Source organism: Chanos chanos, chromosome 3, assembly GCF_902362185.1.
Source record: "Chanos chanos chromosome 3, fChaCha1.1, whole genome shotgun sequence".
In the NCBI taxonomy this organism is placed as follows: domain Eukaryota; kingdom Metazoa; phylum Chordata; class Actinopteri; order Gonorynchiformes; family Chanidae; genus Chanos; species Chanos chanos.
In genome coordinates this window covers 3110273-3136608 of record NC_044497.1, presented here as the reverse complement: position 1 = coordinate 3136608, position 26336 = coordinate 3110273, and the positions used below count along the sequence as shown (strand labels likewise).

General features: G+C 40.3%; 1 protein-coding gene across 1 annotated transcript; it reads right to left on the bottom strand.

The window, feature by feature from the left end:
• Window positions 1-14273: 14273 nt before the first annotated feature.
• LOC115806337 (NACHT, LRR and PYD domains-containing protein 3-like) lies at window positions 14274-20527 on the bottom strand. The gene is made up of 10 exons (XM_030767009.1): window positions 20096-20527; window positions 19792-20011; window positions 18097-19573; window positions 17749-18045; window positions 17414-17441; window positions 17092-17207; window positions 16786-16959; window positions 16237-16410; window positions 16104-16150; window positions 14274-14773 (listed from the first exon to the last, which is right to left on the bottom strand). Exons 1-10 carry the CDS (start codon window positions 20525-20527, stop codon window positions 14274-14276), a joined length of 3465 nt encoding a protein of 1154 aa, XP_030622869.1.
• Between the last annotated feature and the right edge of the window lie 5809 nt (window positions 20528-26336).

Sequence of the window (26336 nt, the reverse complement as noted above, 5' to 3'; positions counted from 1 at the left end):
ATGTATTTCAACATACATTATGAACATTCTCAGCATGTTTTTTAGGCATAAAAGTCACAGCCTGCATATGCAAATAATAACAACAAAACCCAACTCAAGGCATTAAACTATTGCACATTTCCATTCTTCTGTATTCCACAACAGTAATCATTAATAAAAATTATAATCAATTTTAGACTAGGACAGCTGAGGTGGTGCAGTGGTTAGAATGGTCACCTCACAGCAAGAGGGTCCTCGGTTTGATTCTTGGCCAGGCAGCCAGGGTCCTTTCTGTATGGAGCTTACATGTTCTTCCCGTTTCTCCAGGAGCTCTGGTTTTCTCCCACAGTCCAAAGACATTCAAGTCAGGCGAATTGGAGATACTAAATTGACCCCTAGGTGTGAATGAACCTTTTTTGTATATGTATGATGACTTCAGGTGATTGTCCATGAAAAAGATCAAATTAAGATACGTGAATGGATCCAAATTCAAATGCCTGTCATTACCAAGTCTTGGCATTCTGTAATCAAACAAAGCTTGGCAAACATATCTAAATATGACACCATATTCCCATGATTCCTATAGCTTTTAAAACTACGCCACATTTAACCTGATGGTGAAATGGTAGAGCTCTCGGATCAATTCTGAACTGAATAGTCCCTAGGCAATATATAGAGTAATTACAGTTCATTTTCTAACTAGCTCTTACAGTATCTTGGCTAATCAGACAATCCAATCACTGACATTTTTTGGGCCTTTTTATGTGAGAATAAAAAAAGCTTTCACAGATCCGAGGGTATGTTTTTGTTTTTGCTTTCTTCCATTTTGTTTTGTTTTTAATTTTATGAAACAGACTTAAAGAAAATGTTTTCTTGCTACCGACAGTGAGTGCTGCTATTACCATACATGCCCTGATGAATTTACCACCACGCGACTATTCTTAGCTGCTTCCAGACTGAAATGCAGCCCGTAACTATAATTGGTCATGAATTCATCATAACCATGCCCCATTAATACTCCCAACACCCAAACTGTACCTCAGTGATGCTACTTTAATGTTCTGCTATACTTTGGTGCTCCATCCTCCATACCTCCGATCTGAAAAGCAGCTCAAAAATCTTTATCTCACTCAACAATGTTCTTTGCTCAGTTTGGTTTGGTGCCTCAAACACTCCCAGTCACTGCTACATCTACCTGTCGGCCTGTATTTACAGATAAGACTGTCCTCCAGCTGAACTTCGAGTCTTTAAACCAGCCTTCTGCTCCAGCAGAGTTAAGTATTTTGAGTGAAATATCGTGAAGGTGGAGCCCCAGAATTAAACAAGATGAGGAATACACTAACACCTCGGATCCTGCACCACCCCCCACCCCCCCGCCCCGCTATCTTCTCCTCCTTCTCCCCTCTATCTGACGCTGAAGCTCTCTTACTTATCAAATCCCATCGTTCTACTACCTGTCCTCTTGATCCCATCCCCTCCCCTCTCTTTCAGGTCATCTCGGACGACATTCTGCCCTTCATCTCGTCCTTGATCAACAGCTCCCTATCTACTGGTACGGTTCCTTCTGCCCTGAAGAGAGCACGGGTCAAGCCACTGCTCAAGAAGCCCACCCTAGACCCTGCTGATGTCAGTAGCTACCGTCCAGTCTCTCTCCTACTGTTTCTCTCCAAAACCTTGGAACGTGCAGTATATAACCAACTCTCACCATATCTTCTGCAGTACAATCTCCTGGATTAGAATCAATCCGGATTCAAAGTCAGCCACTCCACCGAGACGGTCCTTGCTGTCACGGAGGAGCTCCACTTGGCCAGAGCGAAGTCTCTCAGCTCTGTCCTCATACTCCTAGACCTCTCCGCAGCATTCGACACGGTCAACCACCAGATCCTCCTCTCATCCCTTGCTGGGCTGGGCTTCGCGGGTTCTGCACTCGCATGGTTCAAGTCCTATTTGTCGGACCGTTCCTACCAGGTCTCTTGGAGGGAATCGGTCTCCTCCACCCGCCCTTTACACACAGGTGTCCCACAAGGGTTGGTACTTGGTCCACTCCTCTTCTCTCTCTACACCAGATCACTTGGCCAGGTTATCTCCACCCATGGCCTCTCTTACCACTGCTACACTGATGACACACAGCTGTTCTTCTCCTTCCCCCCCTCTGACTCCCAGGTTCAACCTCGCATCGCAGCCAGCCTAGCTGACATTGCCTCCTGGATGTCTGCTAACCATCTCAAACTCAACCCGGAGAAAACGGAGCTCTTGTTTTTTCCTGCTAAGAACTCCCCAGCGATCGACACTGCAATCACCATCGAGGGATCTGTGGTGTTCCCCACCACAGCAGCCAAAAACCTTGGCGTAACCCTCGACAACCAGCTGATATACTCCGGTCACATCGCAGCAGTCACACGATCCTGCAGATTCGCCCTATACAACATCAGGAAAATTCGCCCATTCCTCACACAACAGGCGACCCAGCTCCTGGTCCAAGCGCTTGTCATCTCCCGCCTGGACTACTGCAACGTTCTACTGGCTGGCTTGCCAGCCTGCGCCATCAGGCCGCTCCAGCTCGTGCAGAATGCTGCTGCACACCTGGTATTCAACCTCCCTAAGCACTTTCATGTCACTCCATTGCTTACTGCGCTCCACTGGCTTCCGGTAGCTGCCCGCATCCAGTTCAAGACACTTGTGCTGGCCTACCTGGCCACAACAGGCTCCGCCCCATCATACCTTCAGTCTCTTATAACTCCATACACCCCAACTAGGACCCTCCACTCCACGACCTCCAGACAACTGAGGGTCCCCTCACTCCGGGAACCCGGCAGCCGCTCCTCCCGACCACGCCTCTTCTCCGCCATTGCCCCGAGGTGGTGGAATGACCTACCCCATGCAGTCAAGACTGCGGAATCTCTTACCATCTTCTGCAGGAAACTGAAAACCCACCTCTTTAGAACACACCTGCCCCCCAATGCCTAACCTTTCCTAGAAAAAAAAAAAAAAAAAAAACCTTTGTCTTGTATTTGCGTTTGTCAAAGTATTCCAGGGGCGCAATGCAAAGGGGCAATTTGACGCTCAGTCTTATTGTGATCTCTGTTGAAGGTATTAGAAATCCGACTGATGCACTGATTGTAAGTCGCTTTGGTAAAAAGCGTCTGCCAAATAACTAAATTGTAAATTGTAAATTGTAGAAGCCTTGTAAGATTCTTTGTGACCAGGGCACCAACTTCTGCACGGGAGAGAAAGAGCTTGAGGAATCCTTTGCTACTTTCAGTCTAACTTTTGAAGCCAACTTGTTAGTCAGCAGAATTAAGTTTGCTTTCAAACCCAAAACATAGGGTTGGCGCACGTAACTTTTGAACTGTATGCTCAATTATCAAAAATGAAGTACCACTGGATTCCTTGGACCAAGCCGAGTTCAACACACCCCATGAAATCAATTTCAGCCATTTTGGATTTTCTGCCATATTGGATTTTATGAAAGAGTTTTAAAATTTTTCGCAGGCTACAAATTTTGTCCAATCTCCCTCATAAATGACTCAGATGATCTTCAGACCAAGCCTCACAAAAGCTGATTAAAAATGATGTACTACTCTGGTGAAAATTTCAAGTATACAACCAGAGCTCACTTTCTCGGTTACTGCATCCAGTGATGCAACGTTGTCATTTAGGACGTTTTGGTTATGTGACTGTGAAGAACACTACATGAAAGTTCTCATATATACTAAGGTGGGGAGTAGTGTGGAGTACGCAGTGTATACTGGGCCAGTATGCTATATGTAGTACGCTAGTATGGCATTTCAAATGCAGCCAACAGCAGTATGGCAGTGACAGTAATAGTGGGCTAAGCAAGGGCAGTTTATATAGCACATTGTATAGCACATTTCATACATGCAGCAGGAACTCAAGAAAAAAAAAAAAAAACTGTGTGATTTGAGTAATGGGGGGGTCTGTGCCCTAGTAGAGCTCTATGTCTCGCGATGCCCCTGGCCCCTGCCTGCCCCTAAATGTGTCTACCTGTATCTGTCTGTAGTTCCCTGTCTTACTCCCTTCAGCTTTACCTGGATTTCCTCTGTTCTAATGCTGAATTACAGCTAAACAATTCTAATTCATACCCAACACAACAGCTGATATATGCATTAACACCCTCCATGTTAACACAAAACATACAGAAATGCTGAACTAGATGACGCCTTACAGGAAAGGAACACGGAGCTGACACGGTGAGTAGGCGCACGTAACATTTCACACAAAGACAGAAAGTGAAAGGTCTTCTTGACTGTTTTAAAGAAGATATCTGTATGTGGAGAAAACCACCTCCACTTTATTTTGTCTGGACACAAAGACAACAAAATGAAAGCACTCAAATAAAACCGATGTCCAGTCACATTGTCAATCAGTATTTATTTAGTCATTCTTTATCAAACAATAAAATTTACAGTTATATAAAAAAATACGTCCCTTGCACCAATGTCCGAATATTTCAGCAAAAAAACTAAGCATACCCAGAATGCATCCTATGAGTTAACAAAAACCCACAGAAATGCTGAACTACATGGCGCTTTACAAGAAAAGTGCACACAGCAGACACGTAGCAGCACGTAGCAGACAAAGACAGAAAGTCACAGGGCTGAATGAAACTACCTGCACGCTACTTTGCCTGAATACAAAGAAAACTGATGCAGTGTCACACTCTAATTAGTATTTATTGAGTTACGTGAAAAGTTAAACTCATGTGATCAGAAGATCAGTCTCACTGTTTTGGCGAATTTGATGAATTTGTTTGAGTTGGTAAGGGGTGTCGTGTTTTGAAAGATGCTTCACTTTGGAAACAGAAATATTCATATCTGTCTTCCTATAAGGGAAGAGCATGCCATTTGTCGTGAAGTAAGAAAAAGTTAATTTCATCTCAGGCCATAACTTTGGCAGTGATGGCTGTGCATGGTATGGTTGTAGAGTGTAATATGGTGGGCTTGTGGTTTTTTCATGTGTGTGTGTGTGTATGTGTGTGTGCTGGTGTAACAGTAGCCAGCGAGTAGAGTGCTGCGCAGTGAATATACCGCACTCCCCCGACACCTTAAGAGGCGTACTAGTGACTGATGCTAGCACCCATCGGTTTTAGCCTCCTTGCTAGCACGCTCGCCTCCCATCCCGAGGGTCGCTGGTTGGAGCCCAGTGTGATACACAACGCAGATGGTAACACCACCATCATGAAGAGCAGGAGAGAGTGGGGGCAGGGTTTGGTCCACAGTGGTCAGTGATATCAGAGACAAGGCAGGGGCAGTAGACACACAAATAGTGTATGACTGTGTGTTTGTGTGTGTGTGTGTTCGTCCTTGTTGGAGGTTAAGGGCTCTGTGTTGAAAAACTCTGAACAGGTCACCTGTCCACTGCAGCTGTGAGTACATGGAAAAATGTAATCTGATTCTAATGCTTGCAGAAAATCTTCACGGTGGAAACCCCTCCATTCAAATCTTAATTCTGTAATCTCATATATTTTTATACTGATGTGCTGAGATGGACAGGCATGCATTAAGTGGCTGCATGTGTGTATTGGTGTGTTGTTGAGGGCGGGGTTTTGGTAAGGAGACTCACAGTGTGTATATAACACGGTGAAAAGAGCCACAGCACATTGTTCCACAGGAGGTGAGTTCTGAGATCTTCATATGAAAAGATGTGCTGTCGATTTTTTTTTTTTCTTTTCTTTTCTGTCTTCTGGATACAACATTGCTTTTTTTATTCCAACTTTCCTTTTTTCCTCTTTATATGGCTTAATAATGAGTTCTCTTTAATAAGGCTGTCTTAATAATGGGTTCTCTTTCAGAGTGTAAGTGAACTGTGTAAGTGAATAAAGAAGTTACTAAGGTGACACTGTCACATTCTTGCTGACCTGAAATGATTCCTTTTTGATATTCTACTCTGGAGCTTCTTAGTCTGCACCAGTTAATGTGTGTGTGTGTGTGTGTGTTTGTGTGTGTGTGTGTGTGTCAGTCTCTCATTCTCCAGTAAGAAGTAACGATTCAACACTGGGAAATGGAATTTATTGGGGCTGTGTCGGAAGCTGTGGAGTTTGGCCAAGGTTTCATAGATGCCGTTCATCGCAGCTGCACCATAAAAATTGAAAATGGCAGCAGTGTCTACTCATTTGCCCATCCCAAGTAAGAACGCACTTAAGTTTCAATCTCTACAGTATTAAATTAGGACTAAATCAGGCCTAAGAGTCTAAAGGCACTTTTAATTGATGATTATGTAAGTGATCAGTGTAACGTGAGCATAATATTTTCATTACACTCATTTCTACATGTGTAATTACACCAGTTAATTTAATGTTTAAAGGTGATGATAGCAGACACATATTTCATTTCATGAAAACTGAATTATGTTTATTTATGTAGAGTCTGGATGCACAGCGGCGAGACCAAGCAGCGTCCCGCACCCACTGTGGACGTCAAGGCAACGGCGGAGTGTGCCTTCTCCAAAACAGCAGGCGCTGCCAGAGGGGCCGTGGGTGTGTTGACTTACGAGCTGTTGAAGAGTAATAGTAGCTCTAATAAACTGCTGGCTATCATGTTCTCTGTGCCTTATGACTACAACCTCTACAAGAACTGGATGGCAGTGGGCATTTTTGACAAAACTCAGAAATGTGACCGCACGCTCTACGATCTCATGTACTATGATTCTGACTCTAGGTTCGAGCGTGCCAAGGCCACAGAGCCTAGTATAGTGTACACATGGGAATCAATGGAGATCAGGGCTAACATGAGCAATGAAGGCACAGCTGTTGTTGGAGTGGAGATTCATGACAAGAACTAAATCAATGATAAAATGGTTCAGTAAGAAATTGTGTGTAATCCCAGATTATGTTATATAATATCATTATTACAGAGGAAAAGATATTGATAATTGCAGATGTATTTTTCATTCTGTCAATGCTGTAATGCTGATTTATGAAATACTTACCTGATTAAAGTTAAACATGTGATTGGCACTTGTTCTTTTCTGATCATTATGAAAACTTGTGAACACATGATTACTCTGATTTACACTGAACATAGTTAGTATGAGAGAACCCATATCAGAGAACTCATAATTTACTCTCAATGAGTATAATTACACTTGTATGTTTTGTTTAAGTGGTTGAACTAAAGCAACACACTTCTGTTGACAAACATTGTTTTATAAACCAAAGGTTAATCCAACATTATTGTGCAAACACAGACTTGGGCGTGTGAGTCACATCAGTCCTGCTCTGTCCTCTCTCTACTGCACTGTGCTGTGTGTTTTAACTTGTGTAGAATTCAGAACGGTTTAGGAAAGCAAGTCCCCTCACAAATACTGGAATATCAGAAACAGTTGTTGAAATGGGGGCGTTTTGTATCTCTATAGTTACCAGTCTCAAAATAGTAGAGGGAAGTAATTAGAAAGTAACATTATGAAAAGGCATGCTCTTCACTAAAACAAAGACATGAATATTTCTCCTTTCGAAGTGAAGCATCTTTCAAAGCATAACCTACATTACCAAACCAAATAAATTCACCAAATTCACCAAAACAGTGCTATCAGTTTTCTAATCAGCTCTATCATATGAGCTGAACTTTTCACGCAACTCAGTAAATACTAATCACAGTGTGACAGTGTGTCAGTAAAGTACAGATGGTTTCATTCCTATACAGACGTCCTCTTGTAGACATACATTTCTATGTTTCTAGCAGAAAGCCCTGTCACTTTCTGTCTTTGTCTGCTACGTGCTGCTATGTGTCTACTGTGTGCTGTTTTCTTGTGAAGCGTTAAAGTGGGTGTTTTTTTTTTGTTTTTTGTTTTTTGTGAGATCATTCTAGTGTACTGATCCATGTAAGTTACCCAACCATGTAAATTCACCAAATTCACCTAACCAGTTTGTTTGTCCCCTTGATCAGCTCCATCCAAAGGTGCAAAAGATGCATTTTCACGTGATGACTGGTTTAATAAAATCGTCGGGCTATGACGCGTGTTGCGTCATCACTGAGCTCTATCAGTTTAGTTGTTGCACTGCTGCCAAGCCCTGATGTGATTTGCATACTAACTCATGCTTAATTTGTGTTCGCTGGTCTGCTTTTGGGCCATGTGTGTGTGCGTAGATGCAAAATAGGAGAACTTCCTTTTCATTTTGTATTTTACATGTTGCATGTTGTTACAGATGCTACTTGCTGCGAAGTGTATCCTAACAAAGGGATTAACAGGAAAGTTAGCATGAGGCAATATTTAAATGAGCAATGTGTCGCAAGTTTTTTTTTTTTTTTTTGCAACATGCGTATATGTCCCAGTATTATGTCCGTGCTCAGTTAACCGGTTTATATTACATCCCATTGAATATTGGTTTGATAGATAATATAGTTACTAGCCTGTCAGGACTTCTGACAAGGCATATATTTATATCTCAGATCATGTGTATTCCTGTATGGTAGCATCCGTGGGTGAATATTTGTTCATGAAAATATGTTTGTGGTGCTTTATACATTTGTTCCAGTCAAATGAATTTAATTGCAACTTCCGTAACCAGCGATCATTATTGTCCAACATGGTGACCGCGCTTGTTCTGGAAAAACCTTGAGACACTGTTCAAGGAAGCAAAAGTTAATTAGATACAGTCTAGACGCCATCTAGTGGCCGGTATTAGACTCCTATGTACTGATTATAATTTCTCTATTCCTTTGTGTTCCTTTGTACAGAGACCACACTGATACGTATTTGTGTTCAGCTAAAGTTTTAATAAAGAGTGGACTTCAGTAGCCTCTCATCGTTGCTGAATCATCCTTCTGACAGAGGACTGGAGTGAGTTCAGGTGGAGCCCAGCCCAAATACACCTCTAGATAGTGAGCACAGTAAATGCTGATTTACAGTGTGACGGGGCATCCTTTTGTTGCTGTGTCAGCTGTGTGTTGGTTTTCTTGTAAGGTGCCATATAGTTCAGCATTTTTGTGTGTTTTGTGTGTGTGTGTGTGTGTGTGTTAATGCATATATCAGCTATTCTGTTGAGTATGAATTAGAAATCACAATATAAAACTGTGCTGAAATTATGTATATTGCTTATTTCCATTCTTTAAAGACCCAATATCATCCTAAAGATTTTTTTTTTTTTTTGCATGTCTGTTAACTACAGTCAATACATCTGAAAGAGAACTGTTTAGCAATGCCATTTTCATTTAACTTTTACACTAAAACTGACGTTTCTGGCATGAATCTAAACGATGAATTGCGCATTGCCTGTTTTCATTCTTTATATTTGCATTTATTCATTCAGCAGACGCTAAATATGCATGAACAATGATCAGCAAAACAACATCCCTTTCACCATGACAACAAAGCTGATCTATAGCCTCATGATCTGAAGCTCTTTTGCACCTTTAAAAGTAGGCGTAAAGTATGATAGCATTATAAAACATAAGTCCCAAGTAATAGTCGCCATGGAAGTTGGGAAATCATCACATTGTTAAATCTTAAAGATATTTCACAAGGTGTAGCCATTATATTTCTTGTTTCCTTTGATTGGTGGTTGGTCTGTGAAGTTCCAGATACATTTTTCAAATTGTTTTTTTTCCCCTCTGCTTCTACAATACTTTTAGAAGACTTTATTATAATTATTATTATTATTATTATTAATTATTATTATTATTATTATTATTATTATTATTATTATCATCTTATGTAGATACCAGAAAGAGTCAGTATTCCATTAAGCTAATGAGGATACTATTCACTTTATCAGCAAATAAGTTGGTCTGAACAGTAGTACACTGTAGTACAGTATGTTATCAAACTATATTGTGTTCATTTGTTTTAAAGACATTTTGTCTCTCAAACAAAGCTTTTGCATTCTTGGTTAAAATTCTTGTTGCCACTCAGGGTTGTCTCTATATATTCAGTCTCTTTTACATGATCATGTGATCAGTCTCACCAGAGAGCCTGACACATACACACACTTCTCTTACAGATCTAGTAGAATGTAATCCTCATTTATTCAGGAGTTCTCAACATGTAATTCACCCCTGATCTATGTTAAAGCATAGGCCTAATGCTGGATCGCTCCTCATGGTCAGTAAGTTTAATGATTGACGGAATTAGATAAATTACACTAAGGGTTACAGAATGTGTGTTATTCACTAAACCAGCACTAAAGATTTCCTTATCTAGATATATTATAAGTCATTTATTAAAGGAGTTAGTGAGTGAGGAGATTGAGACTGATGACGTTCATTGGAGTAAACTGTGATGTATATGTGGCCGACTTTGCTAAAGTTGCCTTATTTTTGTTTTTGTATTATTTTTGCATTATTGTGAGCAGAGTACTGGCTCTGTTGCTTTATATTTGTTTTGGTGAAATAGTACTGAAATAATTTTCATTATTTATCCATATCATTTGCTTATTTAGTTTGTTTCATAACTCAGTTTTTCAATAACGTTAATAAGCCAATTAGACAAAACCACTGTTTAATTTTCAAGTACTGGTGTCCACTTCATTTCTTCCATCAAGCCCAGATATATACTTCCTCTAGTGGGTTGACGCATCTCCATCCCTGCGGAGACTGTACAGTCACCTTTAACAAGAGAAATTCTTCAACTTTAATCCAAAGACCACTTTTCCATCTCTCTTACATAACCTCTCTCTATGTTCATCACGATGCTTTTCATTCAAATGTCATACATTTTTATATACTGAAAAAGACTGACAATTACTCCTTTGTTCATATCTAATGGTACCTGTTTCTTTATTCTTTTGTTAGTAGTCAGCAGATCATCTCTAGGTGCATTACTACAACCTGCTGGACTGGACCATGTAGTGGTCATGATTGAAGTTTATGCTCTTAATCTCAATACCAAATAATGAAATACTATGCTAAACTTATATAATAAATACTGAGCCAACCAATTACCTACTACTTTATAGTAATCTTTACACTCCAGAGTACTAACAGAGACTGTAGTTATGCTGCTAAGTACTGTTTAAGATTAATGAGTAAACCCCAGTGGACCCCTCAAACACAGTTTTTAATGTGTTCTGTTTAATGTAACATCTCTATCAGACTCTGCGCTCCACTCTCTCTAACAGGGGAAGTATCATGTTGACATGGAAGGGAGTAAGGGGTAGGGAGTTAGGCTAACAAAGGACACCTAGCCCAAATCAAAACAAGGAAAAAATGATCCAGGCTGTGAAGATATCCACCTCTATAGAAAACAAAGATCAAGATCTGTCTCTCCAAAACCATTTGGTCTTCAGCAAAACCTTAAATACTCATAGAACTGTGTCTTGTACACTCATATAAGACTTCCTAGCTAAAGACAATTTGCTTGTCATAATATCGATGTATATTCAGCCATGCCCCTATGACAATTTGATGCAGAGAAGCACAGGGAAAAAACTCATCTGTTACAATGACATGTTTTATTGTAAAAAAACAAAACAAAACATATATGTATATTTACAAAAGAACAGGTGACTGTGAAAGGAAAAATAATATTCAGGTCAATAAATGGCCCCAAAAATGGAGACAGAGTTGAGCACATGAGAGAAAAAAAATGAAACTTGCTCTCAAGTCTAAGCTTGGAAAACAGCTAAAATCTTCCACCAGCCCCTATTCATAATTAGAAATACCGTCACAGTGTTTATCCTGAATGCTGACTTGCAACATTTGCTTTCACAGAGAGAAGAGGACTTAAAATATGCTGCCATCAAATATAGGACCTCTCCTTGAAAACGTGCTACAATTGTTTTTGTGAGTGTTTGTGACAGCGCATCAGTAGTAGTGGTAGTCTAAAAAGACCAGTTTTCAGTCACTGGTAGAAAATACGGCATGATTCTGTGGTTCTTACGTCCATGGCAAGATCATCCCATTACATGGGGACAGAAAGTGCAGACTGCTGAGTCTTAGGAGTCTGAGATACAGGAAGAGGTAGTGATGAAACAGTTCACATATAAGAACCATTTAACATATAAGTATATCCTTACATTCTCAGTGTCAATTAAAAGCGGTCTAAATATAAGATATTTCTGCATTAGTCATTACCAACATTTACTACTTACAGTGGTCCCACCATTAATAAGAAACCTATAAGAGTGCAACCTATTGTCAATTAACATTTATAAATGCCCTCTGTGTAACAACCTCATCTCCTCCCTCGCCAGTCTCAGCCATTCCGCGCTCAGCGTCGCCGGTTTACTAATCACCGGCCTGGTCACTCTCCTCCTGCACACCTGCCCTCACTTTAGTTTCCCATTACACATCTCCCTATTTAAACCCCTCCGTCGGATCAGTCAGTGCAAAGTCTACACTTTCCACATGTCTACTGAGCCGGTCTCCTGTTGTGTGTTTTGGAATAGTTCCGTGTTTCCAAGCTTCTCCGTTACCTGTGTGCACTCCCCTCTGGTCTCCTGGTACACCTGTCTGTGTAAAGCTTCTTTTGTTTATTTGATTTATTAAAACCTCAGTTTTGCCCGCACTTGTGTCCTCCGCCTTGGTGCTTCCTGACACTCTGTTTAAATAATAATAGCAATCATCAGCCCTTACCAGCTGTATCCCTTGACAATAGAATTAATTTTGTAAGGCAAAACATGTTTGATTATTTGAAGTCTTATATTTTTAACATTTTATTTGAATCTTTTAAGAACCTCTCAACTTAACATAACCAATGTCTTTTCATAAACCAGGAGTTTAGGATTAAGATGTCATGACAACTACCATTTGTTCCAAAGTAAAAAAAAAAAAAATAAAAATTCTAGAAGACTTTGGTGCTTTCAGGTCAGTGGGTCCTGTACTTCTGCTCCCTTCTGTTTTCCTTATCTACCTCCCAGTAAAACTTTCAATTTTCACAATTCAAATGGTGTGAGTTTTAATTATTGTCTTTTTTGGACAAACAATAAGGTCAATTTTGTTAAAATTGCCCAGTAAGTGTTTCTGCAACCATTGGAACATGTGGACTTAATAAAATGAATTTATTCAGTTATTCTGTCAGTAACAGAATGAGTGAGGGAGGTGTCTGCTCTTGGCACCTTTGCGAGCCGTGTCTGTATAAATCATTAAGGGAAAGGAATAGGTAGGGTCTGGCTGATATTTTCCATGCTGTATTACAACCATGGTATTGTCTTAGAACATTTTAGAATTATGAAAATGTTACAGCATGGCCTTTTTCCTTCAATGTGATAAATTGCTGAATATTCAGAATGTCCATGGAATGTGTGTATATATATATATATATATATATATATATATATATATATATATATATATATATATATATATATATATATTGCGTATATGCTTGTGCATTGCTTCAGTTGATAACATGTTTGTGAAATAATATGTATAACAGGAACATGAAGTTTATGTTGTTTCTGCTGGGCATTTGTTTGTGTAAAAATTATTTAAAAACAAATGTCTACTACACATAACAAGCACCTTTGACCTACACCCTAGAAGAACGAGTGTTCTCTGCTTAACATTCTGGTAAATGTGATGTATGAATAATTGTTTTAGTTTTGTGAATGTGTGAATGCAAAGACATATGGATGTTTAGAAGGACAAGAATACATGCAAATGGGTGCATGTGACTATATTTGGATCCACAAGTGTGTGTCTAATTCTAATACTAAAGAAAACCTGTTTAGTCCTACATTTCTTTCTGAAGATGCTACCAAATGCTAAAGATTAAAAGACCTAACCAAAAAAATGAGAGATAAACAGACATCAACAGCATATTTTTTGGGAAATTCCTTTTACCACCTTTTGACTATATTACACATGATGTTTTTTAAAGCATTTTCAATAAAGTCTGCCTAAAAAGCAAATGATGGAGGGTATTATGAACAAAATCTTAACTTAAAGAAAACTGGCATATCCAACTCATTTTCTAGGTGAGCCTGATTATAGAACCACTTGTGAACTGACAAATTCAGCAGCATAGACAACAAAACAGTCACATTTTAGACAATTAAGCCTTTTTTAAAGAACACAAAAGTTAAAACATATTTTGCGTACATTCAATGATCAAAGGTGTGTTGTCTTTGTTCACTCTTAAGTGGACTTCCACTGAAAATTTATTGAATTCAATTCTGTTTCTTTAATGTTTCTTTCCTGTTCCAGTCTATTCCAATTCAAGTAGCATTCTTCTTTGGAACTGGTGAGTTCAATGAACCATGATTAACATTTCAAAGCACTTAGAAATTAAACGTCTCCTCCTTGAGACCAAGTAGGCAGGTTGTTCCTGGCAGTTATATACATGACCTTAATTTAGCTTTCCACTGTGATCTTAACCCATAACGGTGTCTAGAAGGTCTATTCTACCTCACACAGGGTCACTTCAGAGTCACCATAAATCGTAAACCCTGCATACAGGGGCTCAGTGAATGTGGTGTAGAATGTGTGCAGGTGAGTTAATGTTTCGTTGAAGACTCTATAGAAGGACAGGATGCCAGCATCCCAGTCTAGATACACCCCTACACTGTTATAGGGATGAGGAGGAGAGAGTTCAGCTGTTCTTCTTCCATTCTGCCAAAAAGAGAATCTGTTCCATTGTGTAAGCAGACCAAATGATTGATTCTTGTTGACATTTTTGTAAGCAGCCCCTATAAAAACACTTTTCCCAGTCCACTCTACCTTCCAGTAACAGCGTTCAGTCAGAGCCTCTCTACACAGAATTTGGGGATGGGTCTTAGATCTGTCAGGATGATCAGGATATGACTGCTCTGCTAAAGTCCATGTCCCCACCCTGCTCCCCTCAGACAGAGTAAGCTTTCTCTGTGTTGAACGCTGGTCCAGTGTGAGCTGACAGGCATCTGTAGACAAGAGAGAAGTTGTAATTTAAAATGGTAAATGTTTGGTTGTGACTTTTGTGCTGTACATATGTTGTGCAAAAGATACATGTTCACAGTTATGTGCTCAAACCTCAAAGTTATTCAACTATCCACGTGACTGAAGAGTAAACAAATTGTGGTAACCTGTAATTCTGCCTTATCAAAAGTGATGACTATACTTATCTTTTTAAGTGTGTTAACAAAAATGGCAGGGAAATATAAATATGTATTCTTCCCTAAATCACAGAGGGCATGTCTAAACTGTACTATACTTTATAGGAGAACTTAGACTTTCCATCTATGATATAGAAAATAGTACCCTTCCGCTGAGATATATACAGGGGGGTAGCAGATTTTCATGACCCTCACTCCTTCTTTGTCAGAATTTAGTGAGCTGTGACTCTCTGATTACCATAAATTAGGGTACTGGCCAATTTCTTTTTCTTTTTTGTTTCACTACTAAGTTCTTGTTCATACAGAATCAGAACCAGAATTTGGTTTATTGCCGAGTAGGTTTACCCCTACGAGGAATTTTTCTTGGTGTGTTGATGCACCATACAAATACAACGTACAAATACAAATACTATACAAGTACATCACTAAAGTACAGTGACTCGTAACAGTAGTGCAACACAAACAAAACAAAACAAAACAAGTCTAGTAGCAGTGCAAGGAGCTGTACGATGTACTGGGAATACTATAAACATAATGTAAAAAGTATATTAAAGAAGGTAGAAATACATATGAATATTGAATATAAATGTAAAATGTGCAAAGTAGAATAAAATATAATATAAAAATATATTAAAAGAGGTAGAAGGTATATTGAATTTTGAAAAACTAGAACATAAGAGTGCAAAGTGAAACAGACAAATGACTAGACATTTTAAGTAATACAGTAATAATAATAATAACATAACAGATGGGGGGGGGGGTGGGGCAGTGTCTGTGTCCTTTATCACTAGTAGTACTTCTGTGTTGGCAAAGAGCTTTAAGTTGTAGAAGAAAATATTTAAAAAAATGATGTAAAGATCACAAAATTTAGAGGGTCAACAGTTTCTTCGTTCACTTAGTTAATACATGGCTAACATTTAAAATGGTTGAAAAGGTACCAGTGATCAGTGTGTTTAGTCTCTGGTAGGATAAAGTAATAATTCTTAAAAACTGTCCTGTCAACCACATTGTAGGATGTTCATTGTTTAGCTCACGTTGTCAGAATTTTCCATTATTTTTTCTTTTTTGAAGTAATTTATCAATGGCAATGATTCATTTGAATTAATTGTAAAACTACTGTTTTTGATGATATTCTTACATTTCCTTAGTCCAGGTTTCACTCTGCACTCTCCAGCATGGTCCAGTCTGGATGGAAATAAACAAAGAGTAAATAAACAGTTGTTATCGTATATAAGGTGTGCTGCATCAGTGGGAGAGCTCAAAATACTTACTCTAATTTCTCCAGTTTACACTGTCGACCCCTCTGTAAAGCAGAAAGGTACGTCTTTCCTAAAGTGCCTGGATGATTGTAGCTGAGATCCAGCTCTCTCAGGTGTGAGGGGTTTGAACTCAGAGCTGAGGCAAGAGAAGCACAGCCTTCCTCTGTGATTAGACAGCCTGATAACCTGCACAGACAACCAGACAATAGCTCAGTGTCTGGACCTTCTGGCAGGTGTGATGATAGTTGTGCACATAGAGCAGAGCTGTTCTTCAGAGGATGGTGAAAGAAGTGACGGAGTTGGGTAAAGGCAATAGATTTCATTTGATACAAATTACGAGAGTGAAAATTGTGAAAAGGGACTCACATATCTATTATAGTATACATTACAGAAATGTTCAACTCTTTGCAATTCTTGCAGCAATGCTGAGCATTGTGGTTTGACATCTCATATTTTGACAGTGGTCAAAAGAGGGAAACAAATGTATTTCACAATTCCCACTATGCCACAAGTATTATTCTCAGATTTATACTGCCAGTGGTACAATGATCATATACTTGCCCCAGTATCTGTATTTTACAGTGTGGATCCTTGAGACCACCAGAGAGCTGTTTAACTCCTGAATCCCATAGATCATTGTCTCTCAGCTCCAGTTCTCTCAGATTAGAGTGAGGGGATCTCAGGACTGAGGCCAGATGTACACAGCAGGTCGGTGTGAGACTACATCCATTCAGTCTGTGGAGACAAGCAATATATGACAAATAAACACAGACACACACACACACACACACACACACACACACACACATGCACGCACGGACGCACACACACACACACACACACACACACACACACACTGTTTCTCACCCCAGTTTCTGTAGGTTGCAGTGGGGACTCATCAGTCCAACACAGAGCAGCTTCACTCCTGAATCTGCCAAGCTGTTGCAGCTGAGATCCAGCTCTTTCAAGGGTGAGTTCACTGACTGGAGAGTTGAGGCCACAGTTACACAGGACTCAGATGAGAGAAGACAGTGGTCTAGTCTGTGGAAATACAATGAAGATGACTATGACACTGTTTTATTAACATATCACTGTCTCCAGAAATTATACTTAATGGAATGCTGCAAAGCTTAAATCAAATAAAATAACATTAGTATTTAATAAACAGTTCATCAAGGCCATATCTCACACTCCTATTTTTTAGTAGCGTTGTGATTCTGGGAGAAAAAAAGAAAAAAAAGAGACCTTTTTGATTTAGTTTATTAGTTCATTAAATGTGCATATGTTTGTGTAAGTTTAAACCCAAATATAGCCGTGTAGGAGTGGTTAACCTGATTTTTTGGTCCAATAGTTTACAATGTTATCCTAAAAACTGAAAGGAAGTTTCAGTAAGGAGTGAACAAATTTAAACCATTTGTTTTTTAAACTGACTGAATAGTACTGTAAATTTTAGGAACGAAATGTTTTTCTATACTACAAAACTGAGATAAATAGCTAAGAGGGACTGAGAAAAACATGGCTAACCTGGCCTTCCTGCAGGTCCTCAGTACTGGGAGCAGCCTTTGCTGACCTGCTGCTGATGTTTTGTACATTTTCAGATCAAACTCATCCAGCACCTCCTCTGATATCAGGAACATATAGGCCAAAGCAGAACACTGCCCCGGTTCCAGATCATCATGTAAGAGGGTTCCTGATCTGAAGGAAGTCTGGATTTCCTCCACTAGAGAGTTGTCATTCAGCTCATTCAGACAGTGGAAGAGATTGATGATCCTCTCTGGTGATGATTCCTCTCTGATCTTCTCTTTAATGAACATCAGTGTACTTTTTCTTTTCTGAGTTGTCTCTGCATCAGACTTACTTCTTCGCAGTGACCTTCTAAAGCTTCTCCGCCATGTGTCACTGCTTCCTGTGGTGAGATCTTGTAGAAGAATCTGATTGGACTCCAATGAAAGACCAAGAAGGAAACGGAGGAAAAGGTCCAGGTGACCATTCTTACTCTGCAAGGCTTTGATCACTGCACTCTGGTGTAGTACCTTTAACCGATCTCCTTCAAGTCCTGGACCTTCTGTTTGAAGAACATTTTTTTTCTCATTCACAAACATAAAGTGTGCATACACTGCAGCAAGATGCTCCTGGATGCTCAGATGTACAAAACAGAAAACCTTCTCCCTGTACAATCCCAACTCCTCTCTAAAGATCTCTGTGCACACTGAAGAGTACTCTGAAGCTTTATTCACATCAATGCCACATTTTCTCAGGTCCTCTTCATAGAATATCAGATTGCTCCTTTTCAGCTGTTGGAAAGCCAGTTTTCCCAGTTTCAGAATCATCTCTTTGTCTGATTCAGACAGTTTCTTTGGGTTTTCTACTCTGGCTCCATGATACTTCTTATTCTTCAGACTGATTTGAATGAGTAGGAAGTGTGTGTACATCTCAGTCAGAGTTTTGGGGATCTCACCAGTGCCTGCATCATTCATCATATTCTCCAGTACAGTAGCTGAAAGCCAACAGAAGACTGGAATGTGGCACATGATGTAGAGGCTCCTTGATGACTTGATATGCTTGATGATGCTGTTGGCCAGGTTTTGATCATTGATTCGCTTCCTGAAGTACTCCTCCTTCTGAGAGTCATTAAATCCATGGATCTCTGTAACATGGTTGATACATTCAAGAGGGATCTGATTGGCTGCCACTGGTCGGGAGGTTATCCAGAGGAGAGCAGAGGGAAGTAGATTCCCCTTGATGAGGTTTGTCAGCAGCACATCCACTGAGGTTGATTTTGTTACATCACAGCAAAGCTCATTGTTCTTAAAATCTAGAGGAAATTGACATTCATCCAAACCATCAAAAATGAGGAGCAACTTGAGTTTCTCGTTTTCAATGTCTTTAATGTCTTTCAGTTCTGGAGCATAGTGATGAAGTAGCTGGATGAGACTGTATTTCTCTTTCTTCAGATTAAGATCCCTGAAAGGTAGAGGGACTATGACTGTGATATCTTGATTGACTTTTCCTTCAGCCCAGTCGAGAATGAACTTCTGCACAGAGAATGTTTTTCCAATTCCAGCTACCCCCTTTGTCAGCACTGTTCTGATATGTATTCTTTGTCCAGGAAGTGTTTTGAATATGTCACTGAATTTGATTGGAGTCTCTTGAGCAGTTTGTGTCTTGGAGGTCATTTCAATCTGTCTGACCTCATGTTCTTTATTAACCTCTCCACTTCCACCCTCTGTGATGTAGAGCTCTGTGTAGATCTCACTGAAAAAAGCCAGTTTTCCTCTTTCAGATGTTTGTTGGAACTTCTTTCGTAGGTTTGTTTTGTTGGCTTCTTTAACTTTTCCAAAAACATTTGCTGAGAAAATTTTGATACAGTTGGATGACTTGCTATGTGCTTTCAGATAAAACATTTCTTTTTTTTAAATCACACAAAATAATTATAAAATAATTGTAAAAGCTTACTGAACACTTCAGAAAATTCAAGTCAGATTTCAAGTCAAATAATATGACTGCTAGAGAGACGTATTTTCCAAAAATGTCAGTTCTATCTCATACTTATTGCTACACTCTCACCTGCACCCTTGAAATTGAATATTATCCTCCATGATCCCTCTCCTCCAAAGCTTTCCAGCATCCTCTCAACCAGAGCAGATTTATCTAGATTCTCCACCTTTCCCCCTAAGCATTCTGGATAATCCTTATCCAGTTCTCTTTTAAAGGTTTTGAAATCTTCTGTCTTCATGTTCTCAAGCATAAGCTTGAGAAAGCTCAATGTATCTGGTAAAGTAGAGAGCTAGAACAGATACAGAGAAAAGTTACTGTGCCGTATAATATTCCTCCAGAAATAATGGGATGGATAAATAGAATGGAAACTCACCTCTCTGTAGAGTTTGCTGTGGCCTTGGTGCTCCTCCACTGCACAAACTTTACAGATGAGTGTCTGGTCAGTCTTACAGAACACCTCCAAAGCTCTGTGGTGCTGCTGACAGAGTCTCTGCTCCAGGTCTCCAGTCACCTCCACCAGTGTGTGTCTCTGCAGTGCTGGTATTGTGTAGTGAAGCCTGACATGGTTCTCACAGAGGGAGGCAGGGCAGGTCAGACAGGACTTCACAGCTCTCAGCTTCCTCCCAGTGCAGAAATCACAGGCCACATCTCCAGGTCCAGTGTAGCAGTGCTCTGTGTTAGCAGGACTGAACTCTGCCTGTTGGACTTGAACTAATTCAGACCAGTCCCATTTACAGATGCACTGTCTGCAGTATCTGTGTCCACAGGGAATGGAGACTAGATCCTTCAGCTTCTCCTTACACATGTCACACTGGAGGAGATTCTCTGTCAGCTCACTATCTGAAAACTCACTGTAGGGATGATACAGAAGACTTATCCAAATGAATAGTCTGCTTTTAATGAGAATTTAATCTTGCTCTGTTGTTTTGCTCATCATACTTCTGTACTCATAACTCATTACTATTATCGAATTCTTGGCAGAAGTTGTGTTGTTAAATGTGGTCGCTACTAAGGAAAATAAAATCATGTGAATGTGTGTGTGTGTGTGTACGTGTGTGTGTGCGTGCACACGCACACGCATAAATGTTTGTTGCAAGACAGCATATATGAATGATTTTTCCATTAAAGAGTTATTGTGTACCATAAACACAAATTCTACTAATTTTGTGACACGTCTTTAATCTGTTTGCCAAGGTCAGCAGGTTAATTTAAACCTGCACCTGGCCTTGTCTACCTGTCTGGACAGGTTCAGGACCTATCTGGACAGGTGAAGGATTGTCTATATCTGTCTACCTGCATTTCTTGCAGGTGCTTGCTGTGGGGGCTTATTTGTCTGAGGTTACTGGTTGTCTACTGGCCAATGCTCTTTGTTGCCCTTTGCTGTTTTGTTTTGGTTATATTCGTTAGCCTATGTCTGGCAGGTCTGTAAATTTTCTCTGTGTTTATGATTTTGCCTGTTTGCCTGTGTTTCTAACTTTAGTTTTTGTTATGTTGCGCCTTTCAATCAAGCATTCCACAATAGTGGACACTATATTCATAAGTATGCAGATACCACTTTAGCATCCTATTTTGTATTCAATCACCTCATGGAACATTTTGGTCTCATGTTAAAGTTCACTGCTGTCCTCCCTTATCCATTATCCTTCCTTGCCAGTCAACTGTGACATTGCTAATATTAGTAAAAAGAAAACATGAATGTCAACATATTGATTAAGCCTTTTTTTGTTTTTCTTTCACTCCATTTCATCCTTTAAACCCTGTTATAGTTTCTGGCTGGCTTGAATGAGGTTAAAGTATTGCCATCCTAAATCACTTCAGTCAATAAGGTTTATCTTGTGTACTTTTAAGTGACTGTTCTTCCATCTCTTCTGTTTTTAAATGTCATCTTTCTTTCTTTGTAAACTGTACTTTACTTCTTTACTTTAGCAACAATGAGCCACCCCCTTAATTTCTCTTGTTTTTCATTAAGCCAATTACAGATATGTATTTATTTTATTTATCACAAGATCAGCAGAAGGGGCTCTTTGTCTCTGTCATTTCAAACACTGACCTTTCATTTCCTCTGATGGGCTCTTGGCTGAACAGGGGTGGCTGATCCATAGAGACATCACTCTTCATAGACACATAGGATGGTGTAGGAGACACCGGTCTCTTCTGCTGACCACTGTAAATAGAATAAAAGACATATTTGGGTCTCATTTGTTTTTTTCTCTCTATTTCTGTCTGTGAAGTACAAACCAACACACAAACACACAGACACACACACACACACAGAGAAGCAAATGTGATCTTTTATTCATGTGCATCAAAAGACTGCCAGCCAAAGACATTAGATATTTGCTTTTATTTCCTTGGAAATACTGAGATATCATGTTTTGTAAAACTCTCTCTTTCTATGTAATTGAAAAGTTATCACTTATATTAATGTATTAATGTTATTAAATGTGGGGTCATTAAAAATGCATCATTCATCACTTGTAAATGTATGTGGATGTATATGTAGTAATAAATCTAGGAACTGGGCAGCTGTATTTCATTTGTCAGTGAGATACTATGTGTAATAAAGGCTAACTGATGCAGAACTCCTTTAGTGTTAAATATTTGAGCAGAGAACATTGCAATTACTTTCTAGGAATACATTTCCTCATTTCATTTAGAATGAATCACCTGAAAATATTCATCTTCGTGAAATGACCAGTCACAAACTCAGAACATAGAGCCTAAGTTTGAGAATTCAAACCTAGAGGTTGATAGAGCTGTATCTGAATCTAGGGTTATCTCTGACTGGAAATCCTTTGAAGGATTGACCTGCTTATGTCAGTTTTGTTTATCACATATTGCAGTGAGTCTCCACCTCTTCTCCATGTTGTTCTTCCAAATGTATTAATAAAAAGCCTGGAAGTGGAGTCAAGAAAGTTCAACCCTCCACAGTGATTTTACTGAACAAATAGTAATGTCACATGTCACAAAACCTGTTTCAAGAAATATCCATATTACCAATCATCTCAACCTCATTTACAGGTTTTCCTCCCTCTCTCTTTTCTTGCTACTCCCCGGACTCAGGTATCCAGCTGTCAATTTCCATCTGGCCTGGTGTTATAGTTGGGCTCACTTCTACGCACAGCTTTGGCTCTGGAACCAAACTCCTGGATGGCAGCTGGACTCTATCCTTGCACGGGGTGGGAGGCGACGGACAGGTGTGGGGTTACTTGTTAGCACCACTGTGTTGGAGTTTGTCCCGGTGAACGAAAGGGTTGCCTCACTGCAACTTCGGGCTGCAGGGGGGGAAGTCTCTGACTGTCGTGATGGCGTACACGTCGAATGGCAGCTCAGAGTACCCAACCTTCCTTGAGACAGTGGAAAGTATCCTAGTGAAGACACCATCTGGGAGCTCAGTAGTTCTACTGGGAGACTTCAGTGCTCACTTTGGCAATGATGGAGAGACTTGGAGGGGAGTGATTGGGAGGAACGGCCTACCCGATCTGAACAAAGTGGTGCTTTGTTGTTGGAATTCTGTGCGAGCCATGGATTGTCCATAACAAACACCATGTTTGAGCATAAGGCAGCTCAGAAGTGTACCTGGTACCAGAGCTCCTTAGGCCAACGGTCGATGATCGACCTTGTAGTCATCTCATCAGACCTGCGGTCGTATGTCCTGGACACTCAGGTGAAGAGGGGGGAGAGCTGTCAACTTATCACCACCTGGTGGTGAGTTGGATCAGATGGCGGGGGAGGCTGCCGGACAGACCTGGTAAACCCAAGCCCATCGTGAGGGTGAACTGGAAACGGCTGGCTGAGGACGCTGTCCGGAAGATTTTCAACTCATACTTCCAGAGGAGCTTCTCTCTGATCCTGAGGGAGGTTGGGAACATGGAGTCTGAATGGACCCTATTCAGAGCCTCCATTGTTGAAGCAGCAGCTGTGATCTGTGGCCAGATGGTTGTTGGCATCTGTCGTGACAGCAACCCAAGGATACCACCGGTGAGGGAAGCTGTCAGACTGAAAAAGGAGGCCTTCCAGGCTTGGCCAGCTGTTCATCCTTGCACAGATACTGGAGAGATCATGGGAGTTTGCCAATCCAGTCTACATGTGTTTTGTGGATCTGGAGAAGGCTTACGATCATGTTCCCCAGAGTGTCCTGTGGGGGGTACTGCAGGACTGTGGTGCCAGGTTCAGTGCTGTGAGCCATTCGGTCCCTGTATAAACGCAGTGAGAACTGTGTCCATATTTCGGCACAAAGTCAGACTCATTCCTAGTGACTGTTGGACGTCAGGGCTGTACCTTGTCTCCGATCTTGTTCTTAATTTTCATGGACAGGATCTCAAGGCGCAGTCGTGCTGAGGAGGGTGTCCAGTACGGTGGCCTTAGGCTTTTCGCTGATGATGTGGTTCTGTTGGCCTCATCAAACTGTGACCTCCAGCACGCATTGGGACAGTTTGGGGCCAATTGTGAAGCGGTCGGGATGAGGATCAGCACCTCCAAGTCCGAGGCCACGGTCCTATGCAGGAAAAGGTGGCTTACCCCCTATGAGTTGGGACTGAGTTACTGCCACAAGTGGAGGAGTTCAAGTATCTCGGGGTCTTGTTCACGAGTGAAGGTAAAATGGAGCTTGAGATCGACAGGCAGTAAGGGGCGGTGGCGTCAGTCATGCAGTCGATGTACCAGACCGTCGTGGTGAAGGAGTTTAGTCAGAAGGCAAGGCTCTCAATTTACCAGTCGATCCAACCCACACCTATGGTCACGAGCTCTTGGTAGTGACCGAAAGAATGAGATCGCAGATACAAGTGGTGGAAATGAGCTTCAACTGCAGGCTGGGCTCACCCTTAGGGATAGGGTGAAGAGCTCAGACATCCAGTAGGAGAGGAGTAGAGCTGCTGCTCCTCCGCATTGAAAGGAGCCAGTTGAGGTGGTTCGGGCACCTAGTCAGGATGCCTCCTGGGCGCCTCCCTGTGGAAGTGTTCTGGGCACGACCAATTGGGAGGAGACCCTGGGGCAGACCCAGGACACATTGGGAGAATTACATATCTCGGCTGGTCTGGGAATGCCTTGGGATCCCCCCAGATAAGTGGCAAAAAATGGATGGATGGATGGATTGATGGATATACCTGACCATTAAAAAAGCTCACCATCGATCCTATTGACAGTGTCAGGTGCTGTACTTGTAGGTGGACATAGGTGTATAGTGAGCTCAAATTGAGAATTTTTATATAGCCCTTACCTTTGGAGCTCTTCATGAGGTTGTTGGCCATATCTGATATTGCCATCTCCAAAGGTATGCATCCTAGGCGGGGGTATAGGAGGCTTTTGTTTCAAATGCTGATACCTGTAGTCAAAGTATGCAGTTCTAGTTGAAATTCCCAATTTCACACAAGCATACGCACATGTCTTTTTCATTAATTCCATTCAGGTATAGTGCTATTTCCTTGTGCTGTGTACCTCTGCAATTGTAGGGTGAGAGAATATAAAGAGCATTCTGGTACACATCATATATATTTTTACACAATTAAATTGTCCTTGACAAACAAAGAAAATTATTAATCTGCCTTGGTTTCCCTGTCTATCTGTCTTATAATGTTAATATCCATCAAAAAAAAATGTATTCATTATATGTTCTGTTTCCCGTGAACTACTTACTTAAATTACATGGTTTGCAAATTGAGATGTTTCTCTTCAAAGATAAACAGGTTGAAATATTCGACACTAATCTCAATTGCTGAGTTTTGTGGAATACATGTTGTGTCACCCTAGGAATTTTCCATTCACTGGCAGGCACTGTGCATACAGATAGACTTAGCGGTATAGTGAGTTTAAATGATGAATTTCTATATAGTCCATACCTTTGGACCCCTTTCCGAGAGTTCTGGCTATGCCCGAATTTTTCATCTATTGTGGTGTCACTCTTTATAGATGTAAGGCTTGGTGTAAAAGGTCTTTCCTTCATATGTTGATCCCTGTGAACAAAGTGTGGAGATCTAATGAAGACTGTTTCACACACACATACACACACATCTGTTTCATTAGGGTTCCTTTTTGCATTAGGGCCTTTACTACATGCTGTGCACCTCTGTAATTTTATGGTAAAAAAAAGTATTACAAAAAATACATAGATATGTACCAAAATTGTATTTTCTTTGACAAACATGTTTTTTCAGGACTCTCCTCTTGTTCATCCATTTGGTCCCTGTTAGGAAAATAAGGAGAGTTTTTTTGACTGTTTCACTCTGTTGTTGTTGTGTTTTTTGTTGTTCTTTTTTTAATTCTTTAGCTGTTTGACTTGATGCTAGTAACAAGAAGCATTGTAGTTTGAATATGACATTGATTTTCACTAATTACTTCAGACAAATTTCTATTACATAGAGAGAAATCTCAGTCATAATGTGATGTCATAAATCTTTGCATAAATGGCATGTAATTAAAAACAATATTTCTGCTAAATAAAATGTACATTATTTTACCTTTTGGGGTTGATGTTCCCCAACTGATCCATTTTGGAGGCCATTCACAAGACAAACAAATCTACAGGAACAACAGAAAGTTCTTTTCTTTTCTTTTCTTTTCTTTTCTTTTCTTTTCTTTTCTTTTCTTTTCCTCATCCAGACAATTTTAGGTTAATT

Excerpts from the sequence above, each read along its gene's own strand:
- LOC115806337 (XM_030767009.1), bottom strand. The coding sequence starts at position 20,527 with ATGTGTAAGGAGAAGCTGAAGGATCTAGTCTCCATTCCCTGTGGACAC. Across the intron at positions 19,574-19,791 it reads ATTCAATTTCAAGGGTGCAG|CAAATGTTTTTGGAAAAGTT; the intron begins GTGAGAGTGTAG and ends AAATTTTCTCAG. Across the intron at positions 16,151-16,236 it reads TGTAAACTGGAGAAATTAGA|ACTGGACCATGCTGGAGAGT; the intron begins GTAAGTATTTTG and ends ATTTCCATCCAG.